Source organism: Eleutherodactylus coqui, chromosome 1 (assembly GCF_035609145.1).
Source record: "Eleutherodactylus coqui strain aEleCoq1 chromosome 1, aEleCoq1.hap1, whole genome shotgun sequence".
In the NCBI taxonomy this organism is placed as follows: domain Eukaryota; kingdom Metazoa; phylum Chordata; class Amphibia; order Anura; family Eleutherodactylidae; genus Eleutherodactylus; species Eleutherodactylus coqui.
Window position 1 is genome coordinate 415752032 of NC_089837.1, and position 24869 is coordinate 415776900.

At 38.3% G+C, this 24869-nt stretch overlaps 1 protein-coding gene across 11 annotated transcripts in view; it reads left to right on the plus strand.

Moving 5' to 3' along the window:
* DACH1 (dachshund family transcription factor 1) overlaps window positions 1–9220 on the plus strand; it is a 326316-nt gene extending 317096 nt beyond the window's left edge. For all 11 annotated transcript variants that reach the window (XM_066581217.1, XM_066581254.1, XM_066581226.1 and 8 more), the window contains one exon: window positions 7538–9220. In XM_066581217.1, coding sequence (XP_066437314.1) covers window positions 7538–7575 — 38 coding nt within the window. In that variant the 3' untranslated portion in view covers window positions 7576–9220. The remainder of the gene's footprint in view (window positions 1–7537) is intronic.
* The last annotated feature ends 15649 nt before the right edge of the window (window positions 9221–24869 follow it).

The window sequence follows — 24869 nt, forward strand, 5'->3', positions numbered from 1 at the left end:
TGTCATTTAGCAGTCTGCTAGTTTTGCGGGTGTTCATTAAGGGCTGAGAAAACAAATTTCCACTAGGTCCTACCAATCTGTAATTCCCGTAACTTTGTGTATGATATTTTCTTTGTATTTCCCCATGTCTGCATACGTGTCTAAAGATAAAAGAAAATGAGTTATAAATTCTCTAAATTTGCAAGATTCTGTTAAAAGCTTGAAGCAGCAGCGTATCAGATAATAAAGCATGAAAATACGAAATATTATCTATATTTATAGTCACCAACATATTCCGCAACACCTTACAATCCAGAGGGTATATCTACAGTTAAAATCAGACATTACATACAGAATTAAACTAAAAGACAGTTTGAAGAGTAGGAGCGAGGTCCCTGCTTATAAGGAGCTGCAATCTAGGAGGAAATAGGGGTGATACAAGAGGTAAAAGTGTTTGTTCTGTACAATGCTCCAGTCTATTAGTCTAGACATGTTTAAGCCTAATCGTGTATTTTTTTTAATTGGCATTTCCTACTTCAAGGGTTATTATTATTCTTCCTGTCACCTCCAGTAAAATAGTTACCTTCATCGAACAGAAAGGAGAATGACGTAAAATGTAGAAAGCAACGTGAGCTATCATCTACTCTGAGCTGTGGTGTTATAGATATGGACGTTTTCCCACATATTATATGAACTCAAATCTACTTTACCATAATAAGCATTTAACTATTGTGTTGGCACCATACTTTATGTATATCTGGTATTCTTTTATTTTCATATCTATGAGGCAAGGTCATTGGATCTGAGGTCGGCTGATACAAACAGACCTTTTTCTGCTTCATATTCCTCTAAAGTTTTGATATAGACTTGTTATAATTTTCAATCAGGGCTCAGTCAGACAAGCGGAGATTTGCGCGTTATTCCACGCGGAAAAAAACGCAATTCGTGTGCTGAAAAAATCTGCATGAACACGTCCATTGCCATCCATATGTTCTATCTTTTGTAGGTGCGGATTTTTCCTGCAGACGCATTCCTTTTTTTTTTTCTGCGTGGAAAACCACGCGAATCTCCGCTCGTCTGACTGAGCCCTCATAAAGACTTAAAACACAAAATCTGGGCAACCACCCTGTTTTATTTTTCAAACTGCATGTGATTAATCTGATTTGTTGTCATGTGATCTAGCAATGGTTCCCTATTATGTGACTTTAGTCCTCAACACCCTGCAGTACACTCTTTGTCAAAAAAAAATCTAGCACCTAGATGGAGTTGTAATTTTGCTGCAAAACTCGGCATACAGTTACATCTCAGGCACACGTGCAAGTTGTGGCGTGATTAGATGAGCGGTCTTGCCATCTGAGGCCCTGATACTGGCTCCACCCTTGTCTTATAAAAAAGCTCCCTGAAGCTACTTGTGTGTTTTTTTAAATAAAATATCCTTTTGCTCTGATATTGTAATCCCTTATGTCAACGTTAAAATCACACATATAACGTTTTATTTGATTCCGACAATGCCTTCAGGCCCATACTATATATTTAGTGGGTTCATGGGGAGGAGCAAAAATACATATTGGGTCCTATATACATACATTTTTTGATAGCAGGTAGGTGGCATCACATAAGTGAGTTTGACCCGTTTTACCAGTTGGCAACCCGGCCCACTCTTTTTGGTAAAATACAAAAAGAAAGTGCCTCATGTGTGGGAATGATGGAAGAATAGCCGGGAGGTCAATAAATGGAGCTGCGACTAACAGTACTAAGGAATTGAATAGATCTGGCGACTGCCCATTCCACTCCTCTCTGGGAAGCTGATATCTGGAACAGATATGCAAGGAACACAGTATGATACCTGACCAGAATCCAGGAAGATAAGTATGAAAAGGGTTCTGGTGGTGAAGTGCTTTGCCTTTTTCCTGCAGCCTGTAGACATGAAGATTCTCATACTTGCATTCTTGGCTCCTGGTCCGGTATCGTACTGCGTCTCACTTTTTTTATATTAGGCAATAAATTACTGTATCATGTGTTTGGTGTAACAAAAAACCTCGATTAAAGGGCCTATGTCAACATAGATGTTAAGATTCTCATAAATGCAGCTGCACTTTAAATCCATTTTGTAACTATATTGTATTGACTTTTGTTCTCTTTAGGAATCATAGTTAGAGCATTTTACTCAGCAAATCTCATTTTAAACGCACAGATAGATACTAATGACATTCTTTTCTTACATGATTCCTCTGCTGCCATCTGCTGGCAAGTAGACATAAGCCACGCGATGCAAAGAGCAGTGCTATAAATTCTTGGTGATCTGGAAATTATACAGCAGTGTTTTAACATATTTTATTGTTTCTTCGATAAACGTAGAACAAAGACAATCTAGTGTGTCCATTCTGCTTACGAGTAAAACTTATTATTTAGTTTCTTAAATATGTATTAGAAAAGTATGTAGCTTTGCTTTACAACCTAATACAGGTTGTTCTGACCCTATCCACATAAAGCCCGCATACACACAGGCAAGTAAACCATGAAGACTGGTAATGAAAAAGCTAGTCAAATAGCCATTGTATAATTTTCCATAACTACTAACATTTGTCTTAGCAGTAGTCTAACAAATAAGCTTCATTGATTCCTTTGCTTTTCGATAGATTTACATAGTTTATTTTCGGGAGGCAAGAATAAATTTGAGGCAGAGGTGTAACGTAAAGATTCTGTATCTCATTGTGATAACTATAACAGAGTCCCCCATATACTGTATGTACACATATAGAATACTGACCCCTTCTTATATAGCAGAGACACTTTTGGACAAGGATCTATGTAGGATTGCTACCTCAGCACCCTCTTGATCAGGATTTTTTAGATAATAAGAAAGACATCTTCTTCACAATAGGGTACCCAGAAGATAATTAGCAAGTGACATTGCTGTGACTATATAATTGACTTTTTACTAGCTTTATATCCAAAGGACATTGCAAATATGTCCATAAGGTGAACCAAAAGTATATGTGTACACATGATAGAATTGGGCTACATCTATTTTCACGTGGGTGTACTTTTAATTACATAATTATTACATATGACAACTTTCCTAATATGTGGATATACAGTATGTAAATCTCTAGTAATGTCCACAAAAGAACTGAAAGGTGACATGTCTGTAAGGGGTTAAATCTTATGTATCACTATTTTTACTTATATTCCTGTAATGGCCATGAAGAAGCGTGATAAACTAAAAGCTGGAAAGCACAGAAGGAAAATTGAAAAAGCAATCAAGATATTGCAGGGAAAAGTAATGCAATTTCCAGATGTAAAGGTGTTTAATCTTGGAGTCACATGACTGTACAGTAGTAAAAGTTGTGGGGACAGATGCATTAGGAATCAGACTGGTAAACATTGGTTTAGTGCTCGTGCTCTTTACATGGGATCCAGTCAGGCTAGTGTTTCGAGTACATCTTAAAGGGGTTGTCTAGGTTCAAAACAACATCCCTTGAATAGGGCAGAATGTAGTAAAATAACAAACTGAGCCGTACTTACTAGAGTTGAGCGAACATACTCTTACAAGCTTGATACTCGTTTGAGTATTAGCATACTTGATGATGCTCGCTACTCACGTGAGCATCAGCCGTGTTCGACCCCACCCCAATTTTGGCCCCTCCCTGCTGCGACGCTGCGCATGTCATTGGTAGTTTATGGCTGGCTTAGCGAAGGAGAGAGAGAGAGAACAAAAAACAAAAAAGCTCAGCAACCGGCGGGGCCCATAGAGCTCTCGAATTTTACGAAAAGCTCGAGTCGAATAACGAGGACCCGAGCATTTGGGTACTCGCTCATCTCTAGTACTTACCCCTCTGCTGCTGGGATTCAGCTCTGCAGTACTGTTATGGTCCTGGCCTTTGTTGTGATAGCTGACGTCATGAGGAGTTAGGTAACTGCTGCAGCCAATCAGAAGCTGCAGCATCACCCATCTGGCATAAGTGCTTACATCCTGAGCGTCATGATGCCAGGAGTTCGGGAGCATAACGCTACAGCCTCTGATTGGCTGAAGTGGTCATTGACTTCCGGTAACGTCAGCTGTCACAACAAATGCCAGGACCACGCCTTCGTGGAGGCAGAGGTGTAATTATGGATCTGTTTGTTATTTTACTAAATCATTGGGTGACCGGACAACCCTTTTAAAGTATCTCAACCCTTTCATGACCAGGATGTGTTGGGCTCATGCTCAGAGTGAAGACTATATCTTTTGGAATGTTGCTTTCTAAAGGAAACTTTTTTTTATCTTTTAGACTAACCACAATTTTTTTTACATTTTGCATGACATACGGCGTTCTCTTATTATCTGATATTGGAGCCAATATCAATTTTATAAGTCTTATTTAGGGAAAAAATATCAGAAATGGGAAAGAATGTTTTTCAATTTTTTTTCAGGCTTTGTTTCAAGTTGATTTGTTTAATAAATAATATTTACCCCCCCCCCCCAAAAAAAAAAAACCAAACAATTTTTTAACTTTTAAATATATCTGTCTCTCTTAGCTTTAGATGTAGGTGATCATTCAAGTGCAAAATAGTTTTGAATAAGTTGCTAAATCAAATAGAGCCAGGGTAGAACAGGCAAAATTTTGTGCGCCAGACATGTGTTAATGAAAGTCGAAAATTGATGCGTCTGTGTTCAGAAACGTGTGTATTTTTTGTGTTGGAACTTTTCTCATTTTCCTTATTTTTTCTTACATTTTGCCATGGTAATTAACTTCTTACTATAAGGGCATAGCTTAGCAGGGATTATTTATGTGATCCTGGCTGTCCCCTTATTCGGATCGCTAATGACACTGAATTGATAATAACATCCCATTAGATCACTGTTAACAGTAATCTGTATGCTCAGAAATAGAGAGAAGACACAGATCACTTTTTGGAATGATGTTTTTTATCATATTCTTAGACTACAACAAAATATTTGTTCCTTTATTTTGGGGACTCATATTTTTGATTATTTAAAATGGGAGTGGATATTAATTCATTTCGTAAATCTTTTTAGGGAAAAATCATAAGAAATAGTTTATAAATACAGTTTTTTTCATTAGTGGCGAAAAGAAAAAACAAGTTTTAGCTATAAATGTATTTTCCTCTATTAGCTTCAGGCCTTATTCACACGTGGGTATTTTTTACCTGTGTGCAGTTCATGTTTGCAATGGGCTGCATGCAGACAGTACACAGGCTCATTGGCTTCAATGGGCTTTCTCACACATGCAAGCTCTTTCTTTCGCAGACCCACAGTCCGTGTAAAAGAATCACAGCTTGCTCTATGTTTGTCCGCATCATGGATGAGGGTTGGACATGCAATGTCAACTGTCTGAGCTGCTTGGACAGCAAACAAACATGTGTTTGTATTCCGTGTAATGCGAGTCGCACCTGAAATCTCTGGTGCAACTTGCATACAAATGTGTAAATAGGCCCTGAGTAAAAGCACAAAAGAATTGGGGTAAGAGAGAATAAAATTTGTGGCTGGGGGTAATTATTCTATGTTTTGTGTAACAATCGTTCTGCGTGACAGGTGCGTATTAATGTATGAGCACCTCTCGCTCCTGCAAAATACATTTGTGTCACGCTGGATGTCTCTAATTGGTGTTTTTGGGGGGAGGATGGCTTGTTATTTTTTTTTTACTTTTTAAATTTATCTTTTTTCACATTTTATTTTTTTTACACATATTACTTTTTTTCACTGTAAGAGCAGTGGATAACAGGGAACACATTAGCTACGTGTTGCTGCTGCCCCCACATACAGACCAATGATAACAGCCATTACTGACGTCACAGGGATTCCCTAGCAAATACCGGAATGAGAAAGCAGCACTTCTGCATTGAAGCAGTTAGTGTCACGCACATCTAATCCTGCAGGAAATGCTGCAATCAGCGGGTCCTTGCAGCTCTGGAACGATCAGCTGATGCAGTTGCTGTGACAGCTGATTGCTCCTGTGTTGCGGGGCCCAGCCACTCATGGGTGTTCCTGCAGAATAGGATGAGTTAAAGTCACAATCTGTGATCCAGGCGCCGTTATTGGGACTTGAACCAATCAGCTCCCGATCTCGGCACCCGAGTCAGAGGCTTGTTAGTCACAGCCAATGTTAGAACTAGTTACAGCCATAGCTAGAACTTCCATGAAGCTCCAATAGCAGGACAGAAAATATATACGGCAGCTCAGCGTACTATCATTTACATGAGGCGGTCGGGAAGAGGATATTGAAGCATTTCTTTCGATAGATACTACTATTAGTTTCTCATATGGCAGTTTGTGAGATCACATATTTTCTCTGTGATTCAGCTGTGATTCAGATGTATTACAGTATCTGTAGTTTTACATAGGACTGCAGATAATCTATTGTTATTAGAGATGAGCGAACGTACTTGTTTCGAGTAATTACTCGATCGAGCACCGCGATTTTCGAGTACTTCAGTACTCGGGTGAAAAGATTCGGGGGGTGGGGGAGGCGTGGCGGCGCGGGGGGTAGCAGCGGGGAACGGGGGGAGCCCTCTCTCTCTCCCTCTTCCCCCCACTCCCCGCTGCAACCCCCCACTCACCCACGGCACCCCCCGAATCTTTTCACCCGAGTACGGAAGTACTCGAAAAGCGCGGTACTCGGGCGAAAAAGGGGCGTGGCCGAGTACGCTCGCTCATCTCTAATTGTAATATCTTTACTGACTGAGGCGACTAAGGTTACATGATTTCGGGTAATAAAATCTCAAAGTAGTAAATGACAGTTTGGCGACTTCTATATCTGTAGCTATGTCTGATTTAGAGCGCCTTCACACTGGCGATAAAATTGCACGATTTTGGCGCCGTGCGAGAGTGAGTGAAAATGCAGAATTATGAAACCAATGATTTTCAATACGATTCTTATACGATGTTGCGAGAAAAAAAATGGCGGCATGCCCAATCTTTCTGCATTTGCGTTTTTTTTAATCTCTCATATTTCACTATAAAGCCTCCTTTTTATCGTATCACAAAGCACAAACATGCGATTTTCGTGGGATGTAATGCGTTTTGAGCATTAGAAAGTTCTATTGACTTTTGCGCAAAACAAATTGCGTCAAAATCATGTGAAAAAAACGCACGAGAAAGTCACAAAAGTCAGCAATGTTTTTGCGAGAAAAAGCAGTGCAGACGCTCAAAAATCATGGTAAGAAGTCACGATTTTCTTGCGATTGCCAGTGTGAAGGAGCCCTTACATTCCAACTAATATGTGGTAACTGAATGATGAATATGCATGTAGCCTGCAGATGCCTTCACCGAGTGGAGGAGACAAGTCCAGTTTAACAAATGGCCTACTAGTTGCACAAAAATGAGAACCTATGAATGCAAAACCATAAGTTCTGTCCTGTGTAAATATCTTCTGAAATGTATAGAGATTTAGCGGGCGCCAGATTGTTATCCAATGCGTAATATAGTGTCAGTCTTCGTTCAGTTTATGGTCCAATGATGTTTTCGTAAAATCTCATTGTTTTTCCACAGATATAAGTGTAATGGATGTTACAGAGATAAATTAAACCCCAACTCTTATTACTTTCTTTCCAGATGGAAGACTGTATTTAAAGACCAGTGTTATGTACTGAAGACAGATATGCAACAGCTGAAGACTCTGTGGGAACATTCTGTAGACTAATTGCAAAGTCTGAAGGATGTAAATGCTTTGAAAGTAAAAACACTCCATTTCTATACAGATGTTCCTGGAATATACTGCATTGTCAGACCTGGGACTACTGGAGAGTCTGAAAGGTTTCCTAACTATCAGTAGCACTCTACTTGTCGGACTTCTTGTGAGGTGCTGCTGCTATTCTGTAAAGACTGTAACTATCAACAACCAACATTCTTCTATCGTGTTTTTAAAGGAACTTGTATATTTCTTTAACGGAGCACAGCAGAACTTTCCAGCAGCATCCACTTAAAATTCTAAAAAAAATGCTTTCTCACACCTAAACCAGCAGAGATGGTTTGATAAGAAGATTCCTTAAAGGGCATGCACTAAAATGGAAAAAAAAAAAAATTTAAAAAAAAGAACAGACACAAGAATTTTTACTTAGTAAAAATGTTTTCTTCATAACAATTTTATTCTACAATGGAATCCACCTGCTCTTGGAAACTGAACTACTGTATTTAACATAAATGAACTCTTTTTGCTGAATGTAAACTAATGACTTTGTGTTCTTGAGCCTCTTCTCCAGAATCAACCAAACAATGAGTATAACTTTATTCTTTACCACCGCGAGGATCAGGAAAAAAAATGATTTGTCTATTTGTGTTGCAGGCCACGTGTACATAGACACAGTCACACAGAAGGTATTATGTATGCAGTAGACTACTAGTGATTAGGACGATAATTTTAGACAATATGTTTTGTCACTCTGTTGGTTCTTAAGAAGCCTTTATAGTTTTAACGCATGCAGGCATGTACATATTTGTCCTGAAGTCACAGTATTAATTCAGAAAATTGTAAGAATCTGGTGGAGAGAAGAGTTAATGTCAGCCAGTTTTATTTGTATATTAAGTCATTAAAGCCCTAAAACATAACTCATAGGGTTGGTATCTGGCCAATGAGTAAGTCGAGACACCAGACATATTTTTATAGAGTTCTTTTAATTTTAAAGTTCTTAAATAACAAAACCCTGAACACTTGATATACTTCCACTGATACTGAGTATTGACTTGACAGGTCACTGTCAACCCACTACTGTAAGGTATGATCACTGCCCATCTTCTTATTGTAGCTGTACATTGTAGTGTTAAAGGGAGATATATTTTGTCTTTTTGATGTGTTAACTGAAACGACATCTTTTCACCATAAGTAACTGGAAGAAAATGTCAGAACATAATATTAGGAATCCAGTCGACATAGATTTCACATACTTTTCTAATTTCTGTGTACCCCTTTAAAGACTGAACTCATAAATTAGTCCTAGAAAGTGTACAAATTTTGGTTTCTACACATATCTAGTTTTATGCACATAAAATGTAATTTATTTTGTTATAACACATTAAAAGTTGTTTTTAATGTTAAATCTGAAATTGTATTCCTGCAACATTTCATTTCAACCTGGTAATAAGTATTGTTTGTGTTTAAAACAACTGGAGCTTGTAAAGTCTTCCATATTGTACTCCCAACATAACTTTTCTGTGAAAGAACCTGAACTATACATTTCAATTCACGCTGTAATTTTTAAATAAAATATTGTATATACAATTTCACATCCTTTTTATGAACCAAGCAATATTTTTCAATAAAATATTGTTAAGACTTTGTAATATTTTTTTTTCAAGAATTCTTACAAACTTTCTACTTTGGGACATAGAAGAAGATTCTTTTAACTGGTAGCTACTTATTCACATGTAGTCTTTAAGGGGTAAACAGCCATAGCACGATGGTCTTTGTTCACTAGATGATGCTAATGACTGCTTAAAGTGAACCTCCAATTCACAGGAAACATTTCAGGATGCATGCAGAATGTGTAGTTAATATACCTTATTTTCTCAAACTTAACTTCTCAAAAACTGACCTTCTCATCTTTCTGCCTTCCAGCCAACCTCGCCCCAACATCTCCATGTCAGTATCTAGCACCATTATAACCCCCAGACAGCATCCCGCTGTGTTGGGGTCACACTGGATTCTGACCTTTCTTTTACTCCCCATATCCAATCTCTGGCCCAAACATGCCACCTGCACCTTAGTAATATAGCTAAAAACTGTCCGTTTCTCACCAAGGACACGCTAAAGACACTCGTTGTCACCCTCATCCATTCCCGACTCGACTACTGCAACTTGCTGCTCATCCGCCTTCCCCACACTAGACTCTCCCCTCTCCAATCCATATTAAATACAGCAACTAGACTCATCTCCCTATCCAGTGGCTTCTCAGATGCCAATGCACTATGCCAGTCATGCACTAGCTGCCCATCCATTACAGAACTAAATTAAAACTCCTTATTCTCACCCACAAAGCTCTCCATGGCGCCGCACCACCATACATCGCTTCCCTCCTGTCCATATATCACCCAGCCCGCACACTCCAATCCACTCCTTTAAGCCTGAACCTCACATGCTCACCTCCAGGACCTCACTAGAGCGATACCGGTCCTCTGGAACGCATTACCGCAAAACATCCATATAATTTACGATGCATGGAACTTCAGATGCGCCTTAAAAACGCACGTCTTCAAAGAAGCATACCAAATCTCCTGATCTAATCCCCTACCCGCCACAACATGCCCCCTGCCCCTCCCTATTGGCTCCCGATACTTTCTACTTTGCCTGTCGTGTACATCTTCTGCCCCTGTACCTCCCTATCACCCCCGCCCCCATTTGTTTCCTAATTCCTAAATACCACATGTAATTATTGAACTGTTTGTGTTCCCTTGTGCCTCATCTCCTGCCCATATCACCCCCACCCTGTTTGTTTCCAAATAACTGTATACCACGTTTAATTGTCGTATTGTTTGTGTTCCCCGTGCTCTGAAAGCTCTGCAGAATAAGTTGGTGCTATACAAATAAAGATTATTATTATATTATTATGTTGCTCCAGAGGTTTGTCCCATTTCTAGTCTCCTCTTCGTGCATACAAATGGCCACTAACTTTTAAGATTATTCTATAAAAGTGTGCTTCGATAGTCTGAGACCCTTTCCTCTGCTCTTGGGATGAGGGAGCTGCAGGGAAAAATAGAAGACAGACACAGTGTTGATGTCATTATTGCTGGTCCATCCGAGAGCAGGCGGGAGTGTCTCAGACTACCAAAGCACATTGTGTATAGGGTAGTCTAAAAATCTGGAAGCCATTTTATATACATTAGGAAACGACTGTGAATGGGATGAACCAGGCACCAACATGAAAAGGGGGGGTATATTAACTATATATTCTGCATGTATAGTGAAATTTTTACAGTGAACTAGAGGCTTGAACTAATTCCTTTGAATCATTGTGTGCGCTTTCAACTACAATGAATTATATTTATTAATATATACAGGTCATGCACTATGGGGTAGCACGACATGGACCTCTATAGTATCATGACTTTATCCATATTATCTTGTGCGTTTGCATATGAAGTGGTATTTTCATATTTAGAGGACTGTCAATGTAGGACACCTAAACATATGTTTACTGCCAACATTTCCACTACTCTATCATCCCATTGGTCTCTATGAAAATTTAAAAAAAACATTGACAACTACTTTATGGGCTCTTTTCCACGGGTCGAAAGATCATTTAGAGTCTCGTGATTAGTGAGAATCTGAATGATTATCATTTAGTCTAAATGCATGTACGACAAATTCATTCGTCGTTCAATTTCTGCATGCCCAACAACTGAACAACAGATTGCGCCATGTAAATAGACAGTTTTTCATCTATTAACGACTGCCTGTTTGCTGTTAATGTAGGTGGGCTGGCAGGAATGATTCCTGGTCCGCTCGGCCTCCATTCACTAGCAATGATCGTTCCGGTGTAAAAGCATAGGAACGATCATTGGTGGGGTGACTTGTGGAGAGTAGATGCCCGGCAGGTCGTCCCATGTAAAAGCACCCTATGCCACTAATGTCTTTGTCCATACCCCATGTTTCTTAGCAACTTTATTCAGTAATTAAAAACTGCTTTTTAAAGATGAAATGATTTAATAATAGGAATAGTTTCTACTTTTTTCTCCTTGCTTTTTGATTTGTTAGCCCTTACCTCAAAGAACTTACAATGAAAAATGTAGCAAATGTTAACTTGATATTTAATGTGTTATAACTTAACTACGCTATACTTTAGTGCTTTAAATCGTGTTATCACGATGCACCAGTCATGTTAGCAATTGCTACATCTGTAAGTATAGATTACCATTGGTAGCAAAGTAATACCTTATCGTTATTTGTTTGAATTCTTCTTAATTAGAGATGAGCGAACGTACTCGTTTCGAGTAATTACTCGATCGAGCACCGCGATTTTCGAGTACTTCAGTACTCGGGTGAAAAGATTCGGGGGGCGGGGGGAGGCGTGGCGGTGCGGAGGGTAGCAGCGGGGAACAGGGGGGAGCCCTCTCTCTCTCCCTCTCCCCCCCACTCCCCGCTGCAACCCCCCACTCACCCACGGTGTCCCCTTAATTTTTTTCGCCCGAGTACGAAAGTACTCGAAAATCGCGATACTCGGGCGAAAAAGGGGCGTGGCCGAGTACGTTTGCTCATCTCTATTCTTAATCTTTTCTTAATTTCAAGCAATTAAAGTGTGATATAGTTACTTATTCATCCAGTCTTTAAAGAGTATGTACATTAGATGTGATGAAATAACATTTCTCTAAATGCCAAATACTTTATAGGTAATCAAGCATAGAGGGCATGTAGGAAGGAAAACTACTATTGAATAAAACTGTATACAATATATGTCTGCACAGGATCTACATACACAAAATGGTCATATTTTGAAATCAAGATAATTTCAAAGTTATGAGTTTTAAAAGTTTTATATTTTAGATGCATTAGTTAAACCATAGTTACAAAACCGTATATAGCCGCACATATACAATGCAGATTTAGCAATTACAATAAGTATAGATCAAAGACAGTTTACACTCGATTATCATTATGGCTTGAGTGTGCTGTGCTATTGTAATTCCATTCAGTGTTGGTAAGTGTGGGGAAGACCAACTGTTATGGGCCTTTTACACAGGACAATTAGCGCTCAAACTTCGTTCAAATGAATGACTTTGAGCAATGATCATGCAGCGTAAATTTAAAAAAAATAATCACTATTTGTTCACAAGTTCTTATTACTGACTTTCAGTGAACATAAAAATCATCGCTGGATAGCGGGCTTGTTGTTCAGTGTAAACGCTCCCCGCTCAGCGCTTCACCTAAAAGGTCTGTCTGTCTAAACACTCTGCTCGAGCGCTAATGACCTTAGCGGTGATGTCACTCACGCAGTCGTTTAGCCAACTGTCATCCCATGTAAAAGGGCCATTACTGATCTCTTTGACAACTGTTATTTTAGAAAATTGTAGACTTTCTCGTAAGAGCATAAACAATCAAGATGGAGAACTGTTACTTGATCCTTTTCATCCAAAAGAGACTGTAACTTTTTATACTTTGGAGGTAGACATTGTCATAAAGATTATCAGATACACTAATAGGATTCAGGGTCTGCTCTAAAAAGAAAACAATTCTACTTTTACACATATCCTTATCTGCATGATTTTAACCTTGTATCCAACATACAGAGATTTATTTCACCAAATCCTAGAAATCACGAGGGTTAGATGTCATATATCATGGATATTTTCATGAGAAGACTGTATCTATACTATAGTTCTCTGTTTTTCAGCATTTTTGGGGGCTGAAAGGGACCACAAAGAGGTGAGACCTAAATATATTTGCTCATAAATGGACATTTATGGTTACTTTAGAGCATTCTCTGGATGCAGGCTGGTTTAAAATGTTGGTAGGTATGAGGTAGCATCTACTTATTTAGAACTTTTCAAGAATGAAGCATTGCTGTATCAACTTGATTATTACAAATGTCTGACCATTTAGTCTAGAATGTATTAATTTTAAATAAGAAGCTTAAACCTTTAATAGCCATCGCTCATCTTTCAGAGTAATTTAGGAGAAAATTGTCCATGATCTTTACTGTAACTACAAGACAAGAATTCTGTATAGTTTTTCAAACTAGAAATTAGTTTGGCTTCCCTGATAACCCCATATTATGTAGAAACGCATTATTGATTTTTCATTGCCTTTGAAATTGTTGTTTCAAAATTTACATATCAATCTGTTCTAGAAAGTTGCCATTGTATGTTACTTTTTTGCAGCACATGAACTAATGCACAAAAGAGTCTGATAATTGTGAGAATGAATATAAATATCTATATACCATATGGCAGTCATTAAAATGAGCATTTGAAAATGAATTAACACTGAATATTAATAACCTTATTTAGCCAGATATGATATTCTATGCTTCATGCAAATATATAGCTGTTTGGTTTACTTTTTTGGCTTGTATAAAGTTCTTGATACCTTTTACGGAAGCGTTTTAATCCTACTGTGCTCCTCTCATTGCTCTGCTCTCTGAAGAGTGTCCTCAATTTACTTACACATTAAAGTAACAAACACTAATGTTTTGTTTACTATGTAAAGTGTAGAAAAGCCCAATGCGAGATGCATTAGTGAGCAACAGTTCCAATTAACAAGTAGCTTTGTAAATAACAATCAGAATCTAAGAAACACGTTTTGTATGTAGAATCATTCATTCCGTTCCATAATTCACATGCACAGATCAAGACGTATTGCGCTGTCATTGTTTTTATGCATTTTTACTATTGAAGATACATATTTAGTTGCCCACTGCAATATCCATACCTGCACTCTATGCAAGACTTGGAACAGAACATGCTCATCACCATCATGTAGTATCTATGAAATTGTCTATTTTTATCGATATATTTAAAGTTTTTTAGAAAAAAAAAATTAAAGAAGTTATTACAAATTTTGTTGTACAAAATCTGTTTTTACATCATAATGCAAGACTTGGAAATTTTTCTATGGCAGCATAGCTCTTTGAGTCTGGTTTCAATGTGAGAAACATGTTTCTGGATATTGTATTTCATTTTTTTCAACAATCTGCTAATAAAAGTGTATGAAAGCTCCCCATGATTTTATTGATAGTGTTTTCTCATTATAGCAGCCTCTGTCATTTGTAAACTTTTAGGGATGTTTTTATGTACTAATTTATCAAATTTGAGGAATCTACGAAAAAGACTATTGAATAATTATAACAATAGGTTAATAATTGTAATCATGTTTAAAGGGGTTGACCTCTTTCTACAGTTGTTATTTATTCAGTTATAGAAAGGACATTATACAATTTTCTTATATACATTTATTTAACCCTTTGCAATCCAATTTTGGATTCAGGGTTTCCTAGGAGGGTTTTCTCTTTCTGCCATTATACAATGGCGCCATCTGCCGGCTAGAGCCAATACTGCAGTATGGGACATGCTGGAGAGGCCCCCGACAACAGAGCAGCCAGTAATATACAGTAAGAGTACCCTGCCGGACGACTTCCGACATCGGAGCTGTACAGCCTTCAATGAGAATGTCTTCAGACGTCAGACAGTGGATTGGAAAGAGTTTAAATTCTATGTCCATATTTTTCTTATACCAGTGCGGTGGTCCCTATTTGCACAGTAGAATGGTATAATTCATTGAGTGGTCTGTGAAGGGCAATGAACAACAACCATGTGACCCCTGGTATTCAATTAACACTGAGCAGGCATCTAATAGGTGAATAGTAGATTATTAAGGAGCAGAACTCACAAAGTATTACTACAGCAGCATCTCATCATGTTTGTCAGTGTCTGTGGAGAAGCAGCGCTTGTATTCTTCTCCCTGTCTCCTCTGTGTGGTGTTTTTTTTCCAGTGACCAACATGATAACCTCTGGAGCAAGTTGTGTGTGTGGCTGTTATTTTAGCAGTCTTCCTGTTAAACAACTGTTTCCAGGTGATGGTGTGATGTTGTTATTAAGAAAGTTAACTGAAAAACAAACCACTACATAGAGGAGACAGGGGAAACATCTAAAACTTGCTTCTCCATAGACACAGACATACATGGTGAGACACTACTGTAGTGATATTGTGCGAAATCTGCTCCTCAATAAATGACTGTGACCTATTCCTGTCACTTGATTACAGGGGTCACATGACTGACCATTACTATGGACAAACCAGTCCATGGACTATACAATTATTCTGTGCAAATAGGGGCCACTGTACTAGTATAAAAAGATAGGTGAGTTGAATTTTAAATACATGAATATTAGAAAATTGTATGATTTCGTATTCCATAGCTCAATAAAAACAGTTAAAAGAAGACAACCCCTTAAGGTGATAGAGCAACTTCTAAAAACATGATTAATTTATATCTATTGATCAGTTAATCATTAGTTTTTGTATAGATTTGTCTATATAAGGTCTCTTTCTCACGGCCATGTGTGTTTTTACACTCGGCCAATCACGGATAAAAATTGCATGAATGAAGAATAGCCGCAATGTAGTCCCGATCTTTAGTCGTGTCTTCTCATCCATTAACACAGGCGGCGTATCGTCAAATAAAATACACTGCACTACGGAAATCCCTTGTTCGGTAGAAATTCTTGGAATGACTGCAATTGCTTAAATAGGGCCAGCTGTCTTCTTTTCCCAGAGTTGGACGCAGCTAATCTCCCTCCCCCTTCCTGTTTTTTTCAGCCCCCATAAGGGAGCTTCCAGCATATCTCGGCAAAAGATAGGGCAAGACCTATCTTTTCACGTGCTATATTTTTGCTGGCGCAATTTTTTGACACTCCCACAAATCGCTCATCTGAATGAATACATTGGAATCTAATGCTTCAGATGGTCTGGATTTTTTGACACAGCTACAATAGCTGCGTATATATGGTCGTGTGAATAAGGTCTAAATGTAATGATTCACACTGGGGTAGGGAGTAACCAAATAGATAGATAGATATAGACATTGCAGTCACTTCAGATTCAGTTCTATATATTTATTTCACTTTGTGAAAAGCTGTTGACTTTGTATTTCGAAATATAGGTAAGAGTTTACAGCATGGGCGTAACTATAGAGGATGCAGGGGATGCGGTTGCACCCGGGTCCAGAAGCCTTAGGGGGCCCATAAGGCCTAGCTTCTCCATATAGTAAGCCTAGTAGTATGAATAAAGCTTTATAGTTGGGGCCCCTGTCACAGCTTTTTTATTGGGGCCCAGAAGCTTCAAGTTACGCCTCTAGTTGACAGTTTCTACCAGGTCAGAAATTCCAGTAATCTAGCATCTGGGATTAAGTGTTAGGGTGTTTTAACCCTTTTGCTGACTAGGGTTCTTGGACATTTTGCATTTCTGGTAGCCAGGACAATTTTTACACTTTTGACATGTGCAAATAAAACCTATATGGAATTGTAATAAAGATCTCCTACACTTCTATTACAGCCTTTTTATAGCTCTGTACAAAATGGAATAGTAATACAGCTTAACATGCCTGGCAGCAGACAGCAGATCATGCGGCATCAGTCAGTGGCAGAGCAGAGTCTCAGTAGCAGATCTGTGCTGTCTGTGAAGACAGTGAGTAATTATAGCACCACCTTTCACCTTGTAATAGAGAGGAGCTATCTGTAAATAGAGACAATGCGGCTTAATTACTAATACTAATACTTTTTGAAAGTTAGACAGTCTCAAAATGCACCAGATCTATCATAGTAGCTTTGCTGAATGATTAATCCGCTATGTTTTAAGACTAATTTCCATTTAGACCACCTATCTGTTAGCTTAGTTTATGCCAAAAAATGCACCAAACGTTTGGTGCAATTCACTGTATTTGGTGCAATGCTTGGCACAATTGAGGCCAAATCCCTTTATCAGATAAGTCGAAAAAAGTGTGCAAAAGTGTCTAAAAACACATGGGAAATGTGGTGCAAAGCATGTAGGACAATGTTCTCCCGTAATTTGTGCCAGTAAGCTGTTGCATTTTGAATAGTAAATAGAGACAATGCCTGTTAAGAAAGAGAGGAGTCGTTGCAACAAGCTCTGGCAGTATAAAACAGCTGTGCTGCACAGAGTTAGGTTGATAGAATAATTACTTTTGATCTGTAATGGCATCATCTGGTGAGAATTCAGATAAAGGTGAGTCTTTATGTTTTTATAAGCTAAGAAACCCTTTCTTGAGTAAGAATTTAATCTCTCACTATTATTTGGCAACGTGTTTTTTAAAATGAAATTAAAAAGGGCAATTGCATAAATACTCAACCCCATTCACATTTAGGGTGCATTCACACGAACGTATATCGGCTCGGGTTTTACGCCGAGCCGATATACGTTGTCCTCGGGTGCAGGGGGGGGAGGATAGAAGAGCCAAGTGCAGGAACTGAGCTCCCGCCCCCCTCTCTGCCTCCTCTCCGCCCCTCTGCACTATTTGCAATGAGAGGAGGCAGGACGGGGGCGGGGCTAAAGTTCGCAAATTAGCCCCGCCCCCGTCCCGCCTCTCCCCATTGCAAATAGTGCAGAGGGGCGGAGAGGAGGCAGAGAGGGGGCGGGAGCACAGTTCCTGGCCCTGGCTCTTCCATCCTCCCCCCCCTGCACCCGAGGACAACGTATATCGGCTCGGCGTAAAACCCGAGCCGATATACGTTCGTGTGAATGCACCCTTATACAGATGAAACATTTGCCATAATAAGTGTCAATTGGTCTTGTTCTGCGAATCATTAAATTCAAGCACCATTGGTCATTCTATGAATCTGCAATATTGCAGTATTATTTTCTAGCTTGCCTAATCAAAGTATTAAGATTACGCATCAGTCTAGTCTTTTTTCTCCCTATTAGCAATGAGCCCCAAATCCACTTTTATTATAAAATACATAGACCTTATATCTGTTATTCATTCTTGTCATATGAAAAAACATGGCTTATATTTAGCTACTGGGGTCAGATGTTATTTGAATTTAAAAACTGAAATGTCCCCGCTAAGTGACAAGTTAAGTATCAATGTCAGGAATTACAGTCATTGGAATTTGAAAAATTGAGGTGACAATAAATGGTACATCAAGTATCAAACAAACAGCAAGAGAGGAGGAAGGCAGATATGAAAGACAGAAGCTGTTCATGTAAGCCTATGTAATATGGCACTTTGACAAGATCCACAATTCTTTATGTGACAAGCAGTTATTTGATGTTCAAATGCAGATTATATTTTATGAAGTTCTGGGAAGCTTCAAAATCATTATTTTATAATTGGGCCATTATTTCCTAACTGAAATCTCTATTCAATACTGCAACTTTTTAAGGAGCAACAGAGGAATAATTAGAAAAATTAGTTTCATACTTCATATAGCGATATTTTAAAGAGATCATAAACATCAGATAGAAGTGAAATGTGCAATTTCCAAAATATTTCTTTTAAGAGCTAAATTTGTATTTTTTCTTTACTTTTTATGTGCACTTTAATAACTCGTTACTTTAGAGTGTAACTATTGTTTAGTAACATTTTTGACATGTCAGAAGTTTTGATCGGTGTGGGTCCACATGTTGAGTCCCCACTAATGACTATAATGAAGGGACACAAGTGGTCAGCTGAGAGCTATACCCCTTCAACTTTGATTGGCCTTCCTTGGTTTCCCTCAGAGAGCCTAGTGTGCAATACGCAGACTCATATTTATAGTTTCTATGAATCTTTACACTGCACGCTTGACTTTCCGAGAAGAGCCAAGCAAAGCTGATCAAAGGTTGGGGGGCACAGCACTCAACTAAGCACTTCTGGCCTTTCATTTAGGCAATACAAAAGGGTCTAGGAACTTGGACCCACACAAACAAAAGCATGAGACATTTTACTTTGACATGTCAAAAGCTTTATAAACTGATAGGTATCTATTATAGGGAATGCATTGATGCATCTCTTTTACTAATTAAAATTATATTTTACAATATTCTTTTTGTAATTTGTTATCTTCTGTTATAATCTGTCATTTTCTGATAGTACATGTTTTCTATTTTCTTTACAGGATTATGTGGGAAGCCATCTTAACTGAATTGATGCAACATCAGCTAAAGAGATTTGCTTTACAGCAGACAATTGGACATGAGGAGGAAACAAAGTCATAAAATGATTGATTACTTTTTGTAGGAGAGTGTTGTGGGCATGCGTTGTGACATATGCAGAGGTCACTCTGCAGGGAGAGGGAAAAGGAGCTAAATGGTTCTGTGTTAATTGATTTCAACTTACAAAGTGTAGTCCTATCTCCTGATGACAATGGGATACCTGCTAATCTTGTTTACAGAACTCAATCTGAACAGTGGAAGGAGTTGTCAACCTACTGTAAGTCCTTAATTATAAACTCAACTTGTCTACAGCTATATGTCCATTCAGTCTGGAGGAGGATGAACCATCTAGTACCAGCTTCCCAATTTAAAAACAGTTAGGCCTCAGTCACACGGGCACATCGGCGCCGTGTTACTGCAGGAAGGAAACGGACGTACCTGAAGACGGCCGTCTCTCTGCAGCGCTGGAGGAATGAACATGTGACCGGCTTCATTGCCGGTCATGTGTTCTTTTATCAGAGCTGGAGAAAGACGGCCATCTTCAGGTATGGCCATCTTCTAACTGTCAGTCACACGGACGCATCAGCGCCGATGTACGGATGCCGATGCGCCCGTGTGACTGAGCCCTTATAGTTAAATCAGATTTTCCCACAAGTCCTAAAAGTGGATAAAGTGAACCATATCAAACAAATGAGTCAAAAATATTAGATTTGGATATTTATTTATTAAGGAAAATAATCCAATATCAAATGTCTGTGAACCTTTGTTTTCAATATCTGGTATAACGATCTTGTGCAGCAAAAATTCTATGAAATGTTTTCGATAATTGTTGATTAGTCCTCCACATTGGCTTGAAGGAATTTTAACCCATTCCTCCATACAAAAGAGCTTCAACTGTAATGTTGGTGGGTTTCCTCCCATGAACTGCTCACTTCAAGTCCTTCCACAACATTTTTTTAGGATTAAGTTCAGGACTTTTACTTGGCCATTCCAAAACTTTAAATGTATTCTTCTTTAACCATTCTGTTATAGAACGACTTCTGCACTTTGGGTCACAGTCTTTCTGCATAACTCATGTTTTCTTGAGATTCAGGTCACAGACAGATGTCCTGACATTATCCTTAAGAATGTGCAGGTATAATTCAGAAATAATTGTTCCATCAATGATGGCAAACCTTCCTGGCCCAGATGTAGGGCAACAGGCTGAAACCATGACACTACCCTCACCGTTTTTCACAGATAGCATGTTTTTATGCTGTAATGCAGCATTTTTCTTTCTCCAAACGTTAAGCTTCTCATTTAAGCCAAAAATCTCATCTGTCCATAAAACCTTGTTCACATGGCTTGTCCAAGTGATAGTTAGCAAACTGTACATGGGCAGCAATGCTCTTTTTAAAGAGCAGCGTCTTTCTCTTTACAATCTTGTTATGCACACCATTGTTATTCAGTGTCCTTCTCACTGTGGACTCATGAATGTTAAAATTAGCTAATGTTAGAAAGGCCTTCAGTTGCTTAGAGGTTCTCTTGGTTTCCTTTGTGACCTCCTGGACTATTATACTCTTTGCATTTTGCATGATCTTTGTTGGTCAATCATTCCTGGGAGGTTAATAATGGTCTTGAATTTCCTCCATTTGGACACAATTGGTCTGACTGTAGATTGTTAGAGTGTCAACTCCTTAGAAATGGTTTTGTAACCTTTTCCAGCCTGATGAGCATCAACAACTCTTCTTCTAAGGTCCACAGAAATCTTATTTGTTTGTGCCCTGATACATTTCTACAAACATGTATGGTAAAGATAAGACTTTGAATTTCTCCACACACCCCAAGACTCTGTATTTTCTCATAGAGTTATCTCTAAATGCCAACTATTTCTCAAACACACTTTGTTCAGCCATACGGTCTTTAAACTCTCTGAATGATGGAGGAGTGGGCTCTCTCCAATACCTGGCTCTCAGCGACTTTTCCAACATTAGAGCATGATCAATTATGTATCTACAGTTTGATGGGTATTTGTCCAGATATATTAATAGCAATATTAATTTTGCCTCTCTCTGTATACAGATCTTCAACATATCATCTAATGGATTAAGGATATTCAACTAGTAAGCCCTTAATTTAGGACATGCCCAAAAAATGTGTGTAAGAGAGCCCCTCTGTCCACAATCTCTCCAACATAGGCCATCCCCATTCCTAAATCTACTAGCTAACAGAGCTGGGATAAAATACCATCTCATATTTATCTTCATTTACACTTCTAAAATGCCCAGACCTTTAGTAAAGCATCCTGCCAAATGATAAGATTTCTCCCATTTCTCAACAGGGAAGCTCTCTCCCAGTTCCTTTTCCCAACTTAACATATGTGTCTTTTTAGATAACTTGTTATTGCCTGTCAGGATATCATAAAATAATCTAGTTTCTGATTTTCCTTCCATAGGTTCCAAAACTATCTTTTATTTTTATAATTTTGATAGGGATTTGAACTTTATGTATAGGGATTTTTTCCTAGAAACGAGTTTACTCTAGAGTAATTAAATATATCCTTCTGCGACAGTCTAAATTTCGAGCAAAGTTCATCAACAGATATTATACCATCTTTAGATAGCAAATCGCCTATCTCTCTCAAACCCCCATTTTCCGCAGTTTTACTTTCAGTTCCGGGAAATATAAATTCAATATTTCAAGGGGTAAAAAGGGTAGTCTAAGATGGTCATACATAGCGACTTTTTGAGTAAACTTCTTCCAGACTTGAAACAAAACTACCATAGAGGGAGACATATTCACATCTAGTACCTTTAACTCTGGAGACCCCAACATAGCTTCCAATGATGCTGCATATAATAATATTTTGCCTGTAGAAATTTTGCTAAACTATTTTCCATACCTACCCATCCTACTTCTTGTCTTTGCTTACCCCAACATCTAGTTTGAAATATTTCTCTAAATTGGGGATGTCCACTCCCCCACTCCTGCAGTGCATGGCTAGGATAGACAGTGTCAAACATAGACATACAAAATCGGATAGTTGTTTTTGTAGTTTAACTAAAGTCGTTTTGACGATTGGGATCGGTGAAACCCAGAATAAATTCTAAATTTTAGGCAGGATCTTCATTTTGTAAGTCATTATTCTGCCGAATCATGTAAGGTTTAATTTCAATAAATAGTCTATGTATTTTTGAAGAGAATCAAACAACACCGAATAATTCATTTTTTCCAAATTGTGTTAAAGAAATTCCCAAATAGGGAATAGAACTTTTGCTCCACTGGAAAGGAAATTGTAACTTGAATTGCCCTCTTCAACTCATGTGAAACATTTATGCCAAGTATCAACTATTTATTTACATTGAGTTTATATAAGGAGACTTTGCTAAACTGTTCTATAACCTGTCAAGCCACTCTCAGAAATTATATCATCAGCAATTAAAACCAATTTTATACTGACGAGAGTTTAAAGGAAATCCTTGTAATTCATCAGAGGATGTAATTAATTTTGCCAATGGTTCCACAATGAGAACATACAAAATTGGAGAGAGCGGACATCCCTGCCTCCTGCCATTTATGATTTCCAAAGATTCAGAAACCACTCCATAAATTAAGATTTTAGCTGTTGGGGAGGAGTACAGGGCCTGGACGGCACATATCACACCCTCTCCAAATCCAAATTTTTGCAAAATTTTGAAAGCATAGCACCAGTGAACTCTATCAAAAGTTTTTTCTGCATCCAAAGCTAGCATGACTGCTGGGGATTTAGAAATTTTGAATGAATGTAAAAGATTAAGAATTTTTCTCATGCCATCTGAGCCCTGCCTCCCTTTAACAAATCCCACCTGATCTGAGTGAACAATGTCAGGAAGAAGTTTCAGAAATGTCTTGGCGTACATTTTTACATTCACATTAAGCAAAGAAATTGGTCTAAAGTTTGCCGGGTCATTTGGTTCTTTACCTGGTTTAAGCAACACCACTATTGTGGCCTGAAGCATTTCTTTAGGAAAGACCCCCCCCCCCCCCTTAGCATAATTGCATTCAAAGCTTTTACAGCATGCAAGGACAGGGACCCAAGAAAGAACTTGTAATATTCGGCAGAGAAACCATCCGGGCCAGGGGCTTTTTGATTTTTCATAGAAGTTACCGTGTCGACAACTTCAGAGGCAGCTATTTGCTGGTCTAATGAATTGGCATGTAGCGAACTTAATGTTGGAATATTGATTTTGCTCAGGAATTCATCTATGGTTTCACTGTTTGGTTGCTTTAGTTGGGCGTCATCATTTAAGTTATATAATTTACTGTAATATACATGGAATGCGTCTGCAATTTGATTTGGGTGAGTTAATTTAAATGATTTTTTCCCAGAATTCCACACATAAGGAATGGTAGTTTTAATTACTTTTCGTTTTACTAAATTGGCTATCTACTTAGAGGGCTTATTTAATGACGCATAGATAGTTGCACGATGGGCCGTTATTTCTCTATCATAATTGCCTAGCAGCACTTTGTGGAGTTCTAGTCTTGCTTTAAACACTTTGCCTTGTATATTTAGGAAAGGGAATTTTGCAATGTACCTTTCAATGATCGGATTTTGGCCAAAAGGGATTCAGTTTTTTCGAGTTAAATTTTTTTGTGTCTAGCTCCCAGTTTTATAAAAACTCCCCTCATATAAGCCTTATGGGCATTCCAAAGGATCACAGGATCAATATCTGGCGTATTATTTAGAACAAAAAATTCCTCTAGTGCTGCCTGCAATTCTTTTCTATAGCTGGGTATTTTCATCAGGTAGGTGTTATTGGCGATGACTGCCAAATGCTAATGTTGTCACTGTTGGGGCATGGTCTGACCACGTAGCTGTACCGAATTTCAGATTTGATAGCAGATGCTATAAGTTGTTTGTCTACCAAACATAAATCTATGCGGGGAAACGTTTTGTGTCAGGGGGAGTAAAAGGAAAATTCTTTTGCGGATGCATTCAGACAACGAAAAGTATCATATAACGCTTCTTTACGCATCCAAGCTCCCAATGAAGCTCCTCCTCTAGTGCTCTGGTGAGTAGTATCAATAGATCTCTCCGGTACTAAATTAAAATCACTGCACAGAACTACAAAGCCTTTTGCCACCTGTTTTTTTTTTTTTTTTTTTTGAAGCTTATTGTAAAAAAAATTATTTGTTTTGTGTTTGAAACATACACATTAACCATAGTGACTTGTGTGTTTTTATAAGAACCCACTAATACTATATACCGGCCCTTGGGATCACAAATTTGTTTATCAGCACTAAATAAAGCCGAACTTTAAAAGGCTGTTATAACCCCCGAGTGTT